Source organism: Telmatherina bonti (genome assembly GCF_933228915.1).
Source record: "Telmatherina bonti genome assembly, chromosome: 13".
Taxonomy (NCBI): domain Eukaryota; kingdom Metazoa; phylum Chordata; class Actinopteri; order Atheriniformes; family Telmatherinidae; genus Telmatherina; species Telmatherina bonti.
Window position 1 is genome coordinate 30997517 of NC_136611.1, and position 16401 is coordinate 31013917.

Sequence of the window (16401 nt, forward strand, 5' to 3'; positions counted from 1 at the left end):
CTATCTATCTATCTATCTATCTATCTAGATAGATATATATCTATATAGATTTATATCTCTATATATCTATATGTATATATGTATATATATATATATATGTATATATATATATATATATATATATATATATATATATATATATATATGTTGTCTACTTTAACTTCAGTTAGATTTCATTCATTACCCTAAATGCTTTTTAAAGTAAGGTCAGAGAGAGGGTATAGCAACAGTAGTGAGTGTGAAAGTCACGAAAGTCATATCCCTCACTCAAACCACTACATATCAAGAGGCTGCATTGCATTGTGGTCTATTGAGGCTGCTGTCAACAGAGAAATTGGTTTCTCTGCCTCTTCTGAAATTCATTTCTCTTTTATGATGGATTGTTGAAAGCCTGTGTGAAATTGTGGGACAATTTGTCAGAGAGTCTGACACCAAGACTTGATGTTCGACCCTGGAGTTATAGCAAAATGGAAATGTTGCAACGCATAACACATTAGCTCTCCAAACAACAAAATGAGATTGGAGAAGAACAGTAGATTCCTCAACAGCAGCACATTAAAATTAGTTGAAGGAGCAATTCTTTAAAGGGATTCATTTTTTAGTTTGAATAAGGCTGAAAACTAATGAATACTTCATTTTGTAGACTTTATACAAGAAAAAAAAGCTGTTTAACTCTCTCAACTGCAATACTGAAGGAACAAGATCATTGTAACTTATGCTTATTGAGACCACATTAGGCATGGCTGCGGATTAAATAACAAGTTTTATCACCACACAATTTCCCTTCAGTGGATGATGAATGAATGTTCATCAATATTGCATTCCACGACACTCTTTCTCTAAGATTCAGGAGCCAATAATGGATTTGAGATAATGTCACATGTTGGTTCATTTCTGAATCACTTCATATAAAATCCCATAAAGCAACTAAAATATAACAATATCATTTATTCCTGAGACATTTAACGGAAAAACAATCAGTTTTTGTTGATCTTTTAATTTAGGAGTCTTTAAGTCTGGTTATTGAGGGCTGTGGTGTCCTGCAAGTCTAAGAGGTTTGCCTGCTGTAATACACTTGATTCAGACTCAGACTTGTGCAGAGCTTGATGTAAAGCCATTACCCAATTACTCACTGATATGTGTAAGGTGTGTTGCAGCAGAGAAACATGTAATACCTGCTGAACACAGCGGCCCTCAAGGACCAGCATTAAAGATCCCTGTTTAATATAATATGTCATTATGTATATCATATTGTGCTTTTTTTGTGCTTTAAAGTGGCACTCCAAAATTTTATAAGTTCTTAAAGAGTTTGTTTTTGTTTTGCCGCAAGATATTATATGGAGCCAGCAATGAGAGAGGTTTGGGTTTAACCAAACAGCTGGAGAGGTTGAACACTTTGGTCAGGGACACTTTGGACATGAACATTTCTTTCATTAAATAAATAAGTAAAAAATGTTATTTAAACATTTCCACTTGTTCTTCTTTAGCCATATCTTATTTATTACTTCATCGATATTTGATAGATATTTTCAATTTGGGTCTCTGTAATCAGCTTATTTGTCATTTAACACATTAAAAGCAGAGTACTGATACAGCTTTAATACTTGACTAATTAATAAGAACTAATATTAGCTCTAATTCTGCTTTATGTTCAGTGCAAACATTAGCCTGTTAACACCACCAAAAATGGCGAATATAATGAAGATATACAATATTTATTATTGGTTTAATAAATCCTGGACTCGGACTTCATTTTAATATAATAACTATTTATATAATAAATTTTCTCTGCAGTTTAATAAAGTATTAATCCATCATAATAAGATTTTATCATTGGTATTGTCAGGTTACATTTAATATTTGATGAATATGTGCTTGAATTGCTTCTGTTTCAGAGTATCTACATCTAAGTTTAAGAAAGATGTGTTAAATGAAGAGCCTAAAATGTAATTTGACAAATTAACATAACCATGAATAGATCCATTATCCAGATCCAAACAGTTTGCAAGCCATGAATACCTGAAGTGTGGAATCCATGGATGTCACTTAACATCTCTGAAAAAAAGGGAACATTTATTTATTATTTTCTGATGCTTTTCCATTTGCAGTTGCATTGGCAGTGTCTTTCTTGTCTGCATTTCAGCAGACAGTACATCACCATATACCAAAGGATTCAGCTGCTCGCTTCTTTCTGCTGCCACATCATCAATTAGCATTAGCACCCGGTGCCAGTGGTAGCCATGCGTGCCCATGTCATTACACTGCCTCTGCATATTTCCCAGATAATCTTGCACGCTTATCCATTCTTTCTTCTTTCAACCATTCTGGCCAGAAGTTGATGTTAGTTTTATCAGAAGATCCAAAGATCAGATTACATAGAAAGGGATGTTATTGGAAGAAGACTAATCTAATCTCTGTCCCTGTGAGCATTCTTCATTTTGTTGAATGTTAAGAGGGATTTTTTTTCTTTAACTTTTTCAAATATCCTGCAATCTGCCACTGGTTTCTAACGCCCTGGTTATCTTTCCAATAGATTTATTTTATTTTTTGCAGCCTAAAGATGACCTGTTTGGAAGCTGTAGACCTTTAACTTGCTTAATTAAGTAAAAAAATCCTTAATTAACATCCAAACCTGTGGTCAATCTAATTAGATCTTTCAGGTCCTGAGGTAAAGGTCCTCAGCAGCCTCATTTCCATTGGTAGGTATGGCTCGGCACAGTACGTGACAGTACAGTAAGAGTTTTTTCTGCATTTCCACAGGCATAGACTGGGAAGAGTGCCAGAATACCCGATCAGATCTGTCCTACTTTTGTGGAACCTATCTATCGGATGGTCAAAATAATCATCAATTTCCCTGTGACTCAGCAATAAACACAAAGTGGGATCAGTGCCATGTTTACATAGTGTATAGTGTGGATTTTTTTGTTGCCTAAAGCCAAATATCCCAGACGAAAAAAACTGAAACTGCTGGATGTCTGCCATTTCCGTTATTTGTTTCTCTGTCACGTTCTTCATTGTAATTCAGGGAAATTGTTGTGCACAACACTATAGCGTCATCCTACTATGTGGCTCATTCATCTCTCGCTAGCTGGCTTGAATCCCACCTTCCAGGTAAGGGTATGGTTCGCTTTGGAAATGCAACAGAAATCTGGGTTAACCATACTAAACCAAACCAAACTGCACTGTCCTTAACGGGACCTTTTAGTGGAAACAGGTCTTATCTGAACCCAGAACTAGATGCAAGTCTAGGCAGATATCAGCTGCGGTGCAGTTCTGCACGCTGGAATAATCTGCCTGCTCATCAGAGGTCTGTCACGACTGAGTCTGCATTTAAAACTAAACCTACATCTTTCATAGCCTCGCAGGCCTGTAGTTAATCACTGCATGTGTGGGAGAAGATTATACATGAACAATCATGTCTTGAGTAATTTATAACACGTGTTTGGACACGGTTATATGATTGGGATTATAATAATGCATGGAACGTTTATTTTTAATTGAATTAAGCTTTGATTATACCTTTGCTTTTTTTCAAATGTATTTAATTGTGTCTTTTTGAAAATGTGTTTAAGTTGTTGAATATATATATATACATATATATATATATATATATATATGTATATATGTATGTATATATATATATATATGTATATGTATATATATATATATATATGACAATGTATATATATATATATATATATATATATATATATATATATACATATATATATATATATATATACATATATATATATATATATATATATATATATATATATATATATATATATATATATACATACATATATATATATATATATATATATATATATATATGTATGTATATTCATTGTCCTAACCACTAAGTCCGATAAAGGGTTGCGGGGAAGCTGGAGCCTGTCCCAGCAGTCTTTGGGCGAAAGGTAGGGTGCACCCTTGATATTATATATATATATATATATATATATATATATATATATATATATATATATATATATATATATATATTTATATATATACATATATATAAATATATGTAAATCCCATTTACAAAGCCAATTGATGAAACAGCTTCATGTTTTATTATATGTATGTACTTCAACCTTAGAACTTCTCTGTATTTCAGCATCATTTTCAGATTTAATTTTTATTTAATTTCAAACGTTGGGTGCAGTGAAGAAAGTTTTAGTGAGCAAAAGGAAAATGAAAGAAAAAAGCAATATATAAAATAATCTTTTTCCAAGGTCCAGTGTTTTCTTTTTGTGACGTTCCGCTGTTCGTTAACCTTCACCAAGTGGTTGTTGTTATTACATTGAGGTTACAATGTTTCCCTGAGGCCAAAGCTGACAAAAGCAAGAAAAAAAATATAATAACTTAACAGGAAACGACCAGAAATAAGAACGTTTACTCAAATACAGGTTTTAGATATAAATTTGAGACCTTTAGTTTTTTCTTTTCATTAAACCTTCAACTATTAATTCACATTATTTTATAGTAAAGATGTTCATTGTTCATTTGTTTTTCTTGAACACATCTGACAATGCAGCTCCAAATTATTTTAGAAGTTTTAAATTTGCAGAAGGGGTCTGGCTGCAGAGCTGCACTGTCAGGACAGTTCCAGTGCAATGCTTCACTGTCAGGCCGCCTGAACCCTGGACAGGAAGTAACAAAGACTTTTCAAAATAAATTGTATTATAGAACAGCATAAGATTTTTCTATATAAAAACGGCTGTTTTGCCTTCTTGATCCTGTTTTAAATAACATTAAGTGAATCATCTTAAACAAAATCCACCAACAAATCAGCAGATGGTGTCTTCTAACCACGCCATCATCTGGATCATGATGAATATAACATAAAGCAAACTCATCAAAGTGGTCTCCTGTTCTTGTCATAAAAATATAAACTTTTCAATCTATAATATTTGTTTGAATGTTTTTAGCAGTCTGGTTATTTTAATGTGAAGAATATTGATAACTGCATATGATAGATTAATGTATGTGCACTCAGACAGAAAGACTTTAGAGCTTCAGCTCTTATGTTTGTATTATGTTTTTACTCACGACAATATGACATGACAACACCGCAGATAGTTTCCCATTTTTTTTATGTGTTGTATTCTTTTGTTTGGTTTTAGTTACCATAGTAACGTTCTGCTTATTGCAGTTTAGTTTTCATTGTATTCAATGTTATAAAAGCATTGAGCTGTCACCCAAATAAAACAAAGGACTGTGTCAGATTATAACATGATTGTTTTACTGTACAAACCTGAATCGTATCGCATTACAGTGTCATAGGTTTTTTTTGTAAAGACTTTAAACTTGTGTCGTTATAACATAATGTGTTTCACATTTTTACAATAAAACTATATTATGCCAGAAGCTCCACATTTTACCTTTATCTGAGTCTTTTTTTTTTTTATCTCTTGCTTGTGTTTTATTGGCAGTTTGCAAACCTTCTTCATCTAATCAGCTCCCATGTGGCATCGGCTGATGGAGGAGTGGGCAGCTGCTGTGGAGGTGGCCTGAGAGTGGCGCCTGCACTGGAACTGCCCCACAGTGGAGCTCTGCAGCCACACTTTCTTGTTAAAATTGTGCACATAAATGTATTATATAGTTTCACCGGCCACTGGCCAGTTTGTAGAGCACATGAAGGAATTTGTCATTGTATTCAGAAATTATGTACATAGAAATAAGGAGAGTAATGTACTTGATCCCCCCCCCCCCCCCCTTTATGCAAAAGTTTAATACACCAAAATGAAGATAAGCAAAAATAGGATGCACTTTTTCTTTAACACGTGTTTTTCTTTAACACAAGTGGTTTCTTTTTCTAATATTGACACATTTGTGACATTTTCACCTCAGAAAACATCTTTAAACATGTTTCATATTAAGAAAAACTTGCTTTTAGTTGATTTACATCTTATTTAGTATATGTAACATGAAGTTTTAATCGTGGTTTGCGTGTGGGCTGTGAAAGAGTGTGACCAGTGGATAATGTGTAATGAAAAAGGAATTGTTAGTCTGACTCATTTTTCTGATCTTTTCACTTTTTCCCAAATTAGTTTGTGTTAAAACTGGCCTTTCTAAACCCCACATCAAAACTTCCAGGTCTTCGCTGCAGTACACAATACTCAACCTCATGGAGTTGGTTTGATCTTGGCTTTAAGCAAAGGGCAAAGGACAGTATTATCATGTAACATCAGCTGCATGTTGAAGTTAATGATGTTGTCAATCAATGATGACCTCAATCTAAAATTGAGGATTGGAAGTGAACAAGGCCATGACCTTTATTGTTTTTTTGTTTTTCCTCAGCAGCACAGCACATCCTCAGTGATCCACCTTTTGCCTGGCTCTTTAGGAATCTGTAATGATCGGTGATCAGAGATGCATACAGCAGTTCATTACATGCCTTCTGTGAATAAGGACATCTAACCTCAGTGAAACTCAATATTGTCTGTGCTGAAGCATAAAGAAACAACATCATATTTTCTGCCTGTGCCAGATTAAGCCATTAACTGGCTGTGACATGTGCTATTAGTACATCATAATGAGAACAATAAAATCATGAAAACATCTATTGGATGAAGACGAGCTGCCAAGACTAATCATTATGAAAAGAAAGAGTTGTCACATTAATTTAACAAGGCTTTGCGAGACCACAAGCTATCGTACAGATCTCCTGTTGCCTCCTCTTGGTGTTGAGGTTTTTCATTAATTTATTTTTTTATGTATTCCACCTCCTCACCAGAACAGACTTCACACCCCCAAGAGGAACATCTGTCAAAAGTCTGAATCATACACAGTGCTGAGTATATTTATTTGGAGGAGATCTCACCCCACGCACACAGCAGCCAGAGAGGCGCTTAACCAAAGATAGGTCTGTGGTCTGATTATGTGCATTTGTGCAAATGAATCCCGGTGGAACATTTTAACTCAGCTTGAATTCTCAGCCTTGACTGGAGTGTGTTGGGATTTATTGTGTAAGTGCAGCTATGAGCATTTTAATATTCTACCCATGTGCTGCTGATACAGTGTGGTCTCGCAGTATAAGTTCTGTAAACTGAACGAATTGATAACATATGAGGAAACATTAATTGGAGATCGCTGCGGGGTTTGCCTGCCTGTGTGTGAAGCCTTGTTTTATTTTAATGTGCATAAACAGTTTGGGCTTCTGAATTGTATATTTTAGCTTGGTCAACATGTTTCTCAAGGATCTCTACTCTGCCTTCACCTGCGCTGGCTGAACGGTGGCAACAACACACCTTGCAGGAAATCAAATTGGAATGTTAAAAGTGTGACTTTAAAAACACCAACATGGCTGGGACCAATGACCAGAGCCTGACCATCCATCCATCCATCCATCCAGTCATCCATCCATCCATCCAGCCATCCATCCATCCATCCAGTCATCCATCCATCCATCCAGCCATCCAGCCATCCATCCATCCATCCATCCCTCTATCCCTCCAGTCATCCATCCATCCATCCATCCATCCATCCCTCCAGTCATCCATCCATCCATCCATCCATCAAGCCATCCATCCATCCATCCATCCAGTCAACCATCCATCCATCCATCCATCCAGTCAACCATCCATCCATCCATCCATCCATCCATCCAGCCATCCCTCCATCCATCCGTCCATCCATCCGTCCATCCATCCAGCCATCCATCCATCCATCCATCCATCCATCTATCCATCCATCCATCCAACCAGCCAGCCATCCATCCATCAAGCCATCCATCCATCCATCCATCTATCAAGCCATCCATCCATCCATCCATCCAGTCAACCATCCATCCATCCATTCATCCATCCATCCATCCATCCATCTATCCATCTGTCCATTCATCCAGCCATCCATCCCTCCAGCCATCCATCCATCCATCCATCTATCCATCCCTCCATCCAGCCATCCATCCATCCATCAAGCCATCCATCCATCCCTCCAGCCAGCCATCCATCCACCCATCCGTCCATCCATCCGTCCATGCATCCATCCATCCATCCATCCATCCATCCATGCATCCATCCATCCATCCATCCATCCATCCATCCATCCATCCCTCCATCCCTCCAGTCATCCATCCATCCATCCATCTATCCAGCCATCCATCCATCCAGCCGTCCGGTCGTCCGTCCGTCCATCCCTCCAGCCATCCATCCATCTGTCCATCCATCCATCCATCTATCCAGCCATCCATCCATCCAGCCGTCCGGTCGTCCGTCCGTCTATCCATCCAGCCATCCATCCCTCCAGCCATCCATCCATCCATCCATCCATCTATCCATCCATCCATCCAGCCAGCCAGCCATCCATCCATCAAGCCATCCATCCATCCATCCATCCCTCCAGTCATCCATCCATCCATCCATCTATCAAGCCATCCATCCATCCATCCATTCAGTCAACCATCCATCCATCCATCCATCCATCCATCCATCCATCTATCCATCCGTCCATCCATCCAGCCATCCATCCCTCCAGCAATCCATCCATCCATCCATCTATCCATCCATCCAGCCAGCCAGCCATCCATCCATCAAGCCATCCATCCATCCCTCCAGCCATCCATCCATCCATCCATCCATCCAGTCATTTGTCCATCCATCCATCTATCCAGCCAGTCATTTGTCCATCCATCCATCCAGCCAGCCAGCCATGTGTCTTGGCTCCTGGTTAGGATTAGGGAGTTCAGAGGTTCAGAGTCATGGTTAATGTTTGGATTCGGCCTCCTAAAAATTAAAGAATTTCTTTAAAAAGCAAAAGAACTCATTTATTACACATGTTCACACTTATATTCTGTCTGCTAACACAGTGGGGGGGAAAAGCGCCTTGAGTCAGTTTGGTAAATATCCTTAATTTCGTAAACAAATTACCACTTAGAAAATGTCATGTGATGCAAACCTCTAAAGATTATATTGCATAATATCCATTACAGCCAAATCACTTCATAGGCTGCTTCTTCCTGCAGCTGGGTGTGACTGGTGCCCACCAGAGCCCATTTTTCACAAAATCATCAGGTATGATAAAAGCTAAGTAGTCCACTTCTGTGGATCCATGGATCATTGCCACCCAGTCTTGCAGTTACCGTAATTTTCAATTCCACTAAACAAGAAGACAACCAAGCAAAATGAGAATTAATAGCAGAAGATGCAACTTATTTTCAGGGAAAATAAAAAAAGCTGTTTCTTTTGTCATCCTCATGCCTGTTATTTATCACCGCAGTATTTTGTGTTGTATCATCATGAATGAAAGTTACGTCAGTACGCTGTCCACCAGACTGTGAGCAAAACGTGTGAGTTTTAAAAAAAAAAAAAAAAGACACATCCTATTCTTACATGATCTACTGATGTGGCAGCATTAATATGACAACAAATATTGCAAATTGTCAAAACTTCTCTCACATGATGGAAGTCTGCCTTCTGTACATTTACGCACAGATGAAGTGCAATCTGCCACGTTGGCAGGCGGAGATACCGCAGTTTGATCATCCATCATCTTTCGTATTCCTGACATTTTGAAAGCAGGGCTCGTATAACGCCGCCTGCAAATTAAACAAATGTTTTCAGGGTAAAATGAGCCCACATATTGCGTACAGGGTTTGTCAGAGGCAAACTGATTAGGTCCGTAGAGCCATCCGTTTTTATTTTAACCAGGAGGAGGGACACACTCTGTGCACAATTGCTAAGAAAAATGTAAACCTTAAGTGTTACCCTGGCTTAAATTCATTAGTGTTGATCAAATAACTTTAAAAGAAAAACACCTGCCACCCTGCTTGAATATCGTTTACTCTCCTAATCTGCCGTTACACAACCTCACTTTATGGATGCACTTTCTCTCCAAGTACAGGAATAAATTTTGGCTAAAATATTAGTATTTTCACTCTAATATTTTATGAACTAACTTAGCAGGGAATGATCTGTGGGTGGACAGCAACCATCACAGCTGCTCTGGGTGCAAATAAGTGGATGACATACAAGATTTAGTTTTTCCTCCCTTCTCTGTCTCTTTTTAAGACTTTTTTTAAAAAATAATATGCTACAGGAAGACCAGGGAACCACACAGTTCAAAGAGTTCATCAAAATTCACACCCTGCAAGTTCAGTTTGCAGTGTTGAAACCAACCTGCTGAGCTGTGCTGGAAGAAATCTATAGAAACAAATTAACTCCACGTCTGTTGGTCTGGGCATGTGCACAAGATAACAGGCTTCAATTACAAAGCTCTTTCTCCTAATTGAAAATGCAGCTAATAGCTTAAGTGCTTGCTATCTAGGAAAAGGGGAAAAAAAATTGGTGGAGGAGGTGAACTGGATACCAGCCTTTACTATATGCCTCTGAGTGTGGGTTTCAGCTCGGAAGCTGCAGTTTTGGATGCAGCATCTGTCCCACTTTCCTCTTTTGTGACACTCTGCTCTGTGTGCCTGTCATTGTATAATGAAAAGCTTTTTAATGTGTCAGACGAGACTGTGCTATATTGCTTTTTGTACTGCATTTTATACAGGAAAAAAAAAGGTGATTAGAGGCTTGCATGGTAAGGGTCGCAGAGAGGTCGGAGTTTTGCTACATGCATTTCATCTCATGAACATTTACTCCACATCTAATGTATGGAAATAAAGCCCCTATGTTGTTAAACCACATACAGCCCACAAACTGGGACGGATTCCATCTATGTAAATACACCACTCAAACTTAAACATGCATAAAAATCTGGAGGCGTTTTAAAAGTGACTGTTCTTGCATTGCACTGCACTGTCTAATATTAAATGCAACGCATACATAGAGGTAAAGAAAAAAAAAAAAATCCCATTACACTTTTAAAAACTCAAGCTGCTCCCTTGAGCTAAAGAGGCCAAGGAATAACAAAGCTGAGGGACGCCTCGGCTCCTTACCTCTGAAGGGCTATTAGTTATTCTAGCTAGCGGAAGCCCCATTAGGTCTGCCATTTAATGCTCCCACGCCACATTCTGACATGAAAGCTACAGGACTGATAAGTCAACCATCTCAACTCAAGCATCTCTTATGCTTGAAAAATTCTTTGGCACAGATGATCTGACAAACGGCTGATTTTGCTGCTCCTACACCTTGTAGCATGTGACATCACTGAAAACAATGAAGCACATTTGGGCCAGTTTCTCCAGTGACTACGGCAAAAAGAACAGTGTAAGAATGTAAGTGGTCCAACAGTACAATCCACTGATTCACTAAAACACTTCCTCACATGATTTATAGGCTCCGTGATGAATATGGGAAATGAGCTGTGTGGCAGTAAGAGATAAAACTTTGTCTCTGAACAGCACTGACAGAGACAATGCAGAGGAAAGATGTCTTCTGGACTCCACAGCATGTCCGGTTAGTAATACAAAAAGATTCAAGTGGAGCTACATCTTTCCCAGCACAACATGTCCTGTTAATCATACTTAACCACAGTGCCAAATGAAAAGAGAGGAAGACAGATGCAGAGCATTTGGGGGAACACAGGCAAAAAAAAAAAAAAAAGCCTAATTAAGCATGAGCAAATTGATTAGGCATTCTGTCAAGACTGTCTTCGCTCCAGCTTTAGGATGAGAATTTCATTCTGAAACTTTGCAGACAAAAGTTTCATTTGTGTGTTTAGAATAGTTTCTTCATATTTCTGAGATTAAACAAAAGTAGCATAATGCAGTTTCTTACTGCAGTAGCACACCACAGCCAGGCAGAAATTGAGCCCAAATGCATAATTTATCTTTTATTTGGCCACAGGCCCCCGTGGTGTTCTCCAGCCTGCGGTGACTGTTTGAACTTAGTAAATCAAACTAATGAGGAAAATGCTAAGTACACAATTGCTAGAGGCAGAAAAAGAGAATGAGAAATGTGATCATCGGCGGGTGGGATTTTTAAAATGAACATATTTCACACAACGGCAAACAAATACTGAGACTGACATAACTTGTGCGTTTGTTATAACAGTTGTTGTAACAAACACACGGGATAGGAGAGGACCACCTGCACGGTGACTTGATCTAACACATCATTTTAATTCATTCCAGGACAGCATGCCATTTATAACAGGCTGGCTGATAATAAACAGATTAATCAAGGGGCCCTTTCATGTAAGTAATGACAGACAAACCTACTTGGTGTGTAATGGATTTTGCTGTACGCAAGGTGCCCAGAAAGCAGAGCTGCCACTGCACTTTCAGCTAATGGGAATCATATTTTAGCAGTAACATTGCAGGATTTAAAGTAGCAGCTGGGTAATCATATGAAACTGAACAAACTAGCATATTGCAAAACAAGTCACCATGCACTGACCTTTGTTCCGTTATCCCAAAGCAGACAAGAACAGAGGAGAAAATAAGTATTTTCCCCCACGGAGTGTTAGAAAATTTACCTCTCACGCCTCGCAGTGGAAATGGATTTTTGGAGGGCAACACTCATACCTCGCATTCCCTGGAGCCTGAGATGGTGTATGTGTAAGGTCCTGTCCCATTAACCAGCACATCCATAGTCTCTGAGTGCGAAGGCTTATAGTCCACATAGTACTCTTGCAGTGGCGAATTAAAGGAGCGCTCAGTCTCCCGTGTCTTTTTCTGGCGCTTTTTGACTGCTGAGCGCTCCTGAAGTTGTTTAAGACTGCTGGGGTAGCGCTTCCATGAGACATATATAACCAGCAGAATTATGGCCACTGACAAGAAGAGGGCCACACTACCTGCTATGATCTTGTGGAAGGATACATACTCAGTGTCTGGCAAGGGGATGGTGGGGGAGGCCTCAGAAGGACTCGGGGAGGCTGTCCTGTTCCAGGTCAGCTTTTCATCAACAACAGACTGTGTGGGAAGAGGAGGCAGTTCCGGCTGAAACACAGACGTGAAGGGCAACGTCGTGGAGGGGATGGGAGTCGGTGTTGCCATACAGATGTTGTAAGTCTCCACCACATCTGTTACTTTCTCTCCTTGTGCCTCTTTGGGGCTGGCACAAATCATAGTAGTCTCCTTGTTACCCTTGAAGGCTTTAAGCCAGGACACCAAAGGGCATATGTTGGGGTTACAGTGCCACAAATTACCAGCCAGACTTATGGAGGTCAGGGAGATCCACATTTCCACTGCCTGCTGAGAGATGTTGCTGAGCTTGTTGGAGTCCAGGTTCAGGGTCTGGAGGTTAGGGAGGCACTGAAATGTGCTTGGATCCAACACTTGTAGCTCATTTCCTGACAGGTCCAGCTTTTGCAAGGAGGTCCACATCCATGGCAATCCTTGCGTCAGCATTTTGATCCGGTTCCATTGCAGATAGAGCGCCCTCAGGTTCGTCAAACGGGGAAAATGAGCTAAATTTATCTTTGAAAACTGATTGTGCTCCAGATGAAGCTCGACGAGCTTCAGGAGTCCCGCAAAGGCGTTACGTGTGAGGCTCCTCAGCCTGTTGTAACCAATATCAAGGAATTCCAGATTGCGACAATCAAGAAAAACACGCATGGGGACTGTTTTTAACGAGTTTGACCTCAAGTGTAAACTGAGCAGCTTCCGTAAACCTGTGAACTGGTTCGGCTGAAGAACCTGCAGTTTGTTGTAAGACAGGTCGAGATTGCGTAGATTGGGGACGTCGTGGAAGGTGTTGTTTTTTAGCTGCGTGATCTTATTCGAGCTGAGAATCAGTTCTTTGAGCCTCCTTATCCCGTGGAAAGCCTGGCCATCCACTACATTGATGTAATTGTGATCCAGGTAGAGCCACACCAGTTGGCTCAGGCCTGCAAACTGATGGGCTCTGAGGTTTACCAAGCTGTTGTAACGAAGAGACAGGCCCTGTGTACCTACAGACACGTTGTTTGGCACATCGCGGAAGGCATTGGATTCACAATATATTATTTTCCCATCACATCTACAGCTCTGGGGGCAGGGACGCTCCCGGATGCCACTTGGAGCAGCAAGGAGCCAGGCGGGAACCACCACTGTGAATACAAGCCATCTGAAAAGCACAGAAAGACCTGGAGACACAGAAAAGTGACACATGTAAGGTACATAAATATACACTACAGTTGAGCTACATTTATTTCAAATTAAGAAATGAAATACTTATACTTGGCATAAGTCTTGGACTTTATCTATATTTGCATCCTAATGTTCTGCTGGTACATTGCACAAAGTCATGCCTCTTATACCCACAGAGGTATAATCTGTCAACTAGTTGTAAAGACAAATTCCTCCCTCATATTTTCAAGCCTGCAGCAATCATTCACGAAGAAGCTTGGGGGGGGGGGGGGGGGGGGCACCAGCAACATCAGCTTTAACTGAATTGTACTTAGACAAGAGACAAAACGTCTGCGCAGAAATAATAAACGCCTAAATCGGTGAACATACCCATATTTGCGCGGTGTCTGCTCTTCCTCATGTTCACGGCTCTCTGTTGCACGCCTTCAAGCTCCACATCTTAGATGCAGTCGGCGTTTTGCCCAAATAGTTGCACACTCAACCAGGACGCCCGTCTGCGCGGATAATGCGCGCACTTTGCGCCGTCCTCAGATCCGCTCTGCTCCCAGTCGCACACCTGTCGGAGATGACAGCGGCTCCACAAGGTGTGCACTAACCTCTGGCTGTAGTTGGACACGTTGCCGCACCACATCAGCTTGATTACGCACAGATCTGGGTGTCAAAGCTCCGGGATGGAAGCGGGCTGTGAGAAGCTATGAATACATCCCGATCACCAATTGTTGATTGTAAGTGGGGGAAAAGAAGACAGTCGGTGCCAGATAAGTGTCAAGCAATCTGAAAGAAAACTGTGGTCCAAAAGCCTACAAGTTGCGTGGATCCTGCCTCAAGCGTGGAGAGAGAAGATGCAGGATGATGAAGATTAGACGCGGTGACCATGGTATCAAGAATAAATCAGTTGTATAGCAACAGGAATGATGCTGCTGTACAAGAGGACTGAGCCTCCTGGTACTGAGTTTGAGGACTTGAGATGCCCTCTTCTGGTCACAGCAGCGCTCCACAGCCTGCTTTAAACTAGTCCTCATTGTTCTGCACGAGCACAGCCTGCATATCAATGTAAGCCAAGGAATGGGAGCACTGTTTGCTCTGGGGTTATATGTGAAGCTCTCCTCCCAGTCAAATGCCTCAAACAGCCAGTTTGCTCCCATTCTGTAGATGAAGCTTAAAAACCATGAAACTGGTAATCAAGAGGTACTGAGAAGTGTCATCAAATACTGCAACTTTGGAGTGTTCGACAAGTGTCAAGGAAGTAGTCATTATGCAAAATGAAATAGTTAAATGTTGTTTTACTGCTGTTAAAAATAAGAACATGAAAATAATCTGTTAAATTATTTTGTTGTTGGTACTTGTGGTTGTGTTCATAGTTTTTCTTTTACACTTTGTGTAAGAGAAGGTGTCATATTTGTGAACAGATTAATAAACGGTAAAAAGAAAAGACTAAAATACAGATACACAGAATATATGCTAACCCAGGCATATGTCAGAGAGCAAATTTCCTAATTGTAGAATATATATACTGTAAATATACTCTTAAAAATATCTCTCTATATATATCTATCTATCTATATATATATATATATATATATATATATATATATATATATATATATATATATATATATATCTAACTATCTATCTATCTATCTATCTATCTATCTATCTATCTATCTATCTATCTATATATATATATCTATATATATATATATATAGATATATAGATATATATATACACACATACATATACATATATATCTATATATCTATATATATATATATATATATATACACACACATACATATATATATATATATATATATATATATATATATATATATATATATATATATATATATATATATATATATATATATATATATATATATACATTAATGAACAAAGTGTTCATTAATGTGCATTGTCCTCATTAATCAAATCAAATCAAATTCACTTTATTTATCCGTTAGGAACTTCATTTGCGGGTAGAGCACGACCATGACAAATAAAAAATAAAAAAAAATAAATAAATAAATAAAAAGACATATCCACACACACAACTCAACCTGTCAGTTAATAAATAAGTTAAAAACAACAATTGACACCAATATGCCATACACAGTCATAAATATAACAGTCTGCAATAGCCATCAACCATTTAACAGACGGATAGAGGTGGGAAGGAAGGTGGAAGTGGCCCTCTTTGTTCTCAGAGGGAGAGACCTGTACCTGCGCCCTGAAGGTAACAGGGTGTAGTGAGAGTGCAGGGTGTACGAGGGGTCAGTGGAGATCTGGGTGCCTTTTCTCAAGACTCTGGTGTTATAGATGGTACTGAGTGACTGCTGCTCCTGACCTATGATTTTACTACTGATTTTAACAATCTTATTGAGCATGTTGTGATGAGTGAGAGTGAGTAAACCAAACCAGGCAGTGATGTTGA

At 39.2% G+C, this 16401-nt stretch overlaps 1 protein-coding gene across 1 annotated transcript in view; it reads right to left on the reverse strand.

The window, feature by feature from the left end:
- LOC306764550 (leucine-rich repeat transmembrane neuronal protein 4-like) overlaps positions 1–14845 on the reverse strand; it is a gene marked incomplete at both ends in the record, with an annotated part of 55257 nt that extends 40412 nt beyond the window's left edge. Inside the window, 4 exon segments of the mRNA XM_079251724.1 lie at positions 12425–13965; positions 14339–14407; positions 14526–14661; positions 14774–14845. Coding sequence (XP_079107850.1) covers positions 12425–13965; positions 14339–14407; positions 14526–14661; positions 14774–14845 — 1818 coding nt within the window.
- Positions 14846–16401: the final 1556 nt, after the last annotated feature.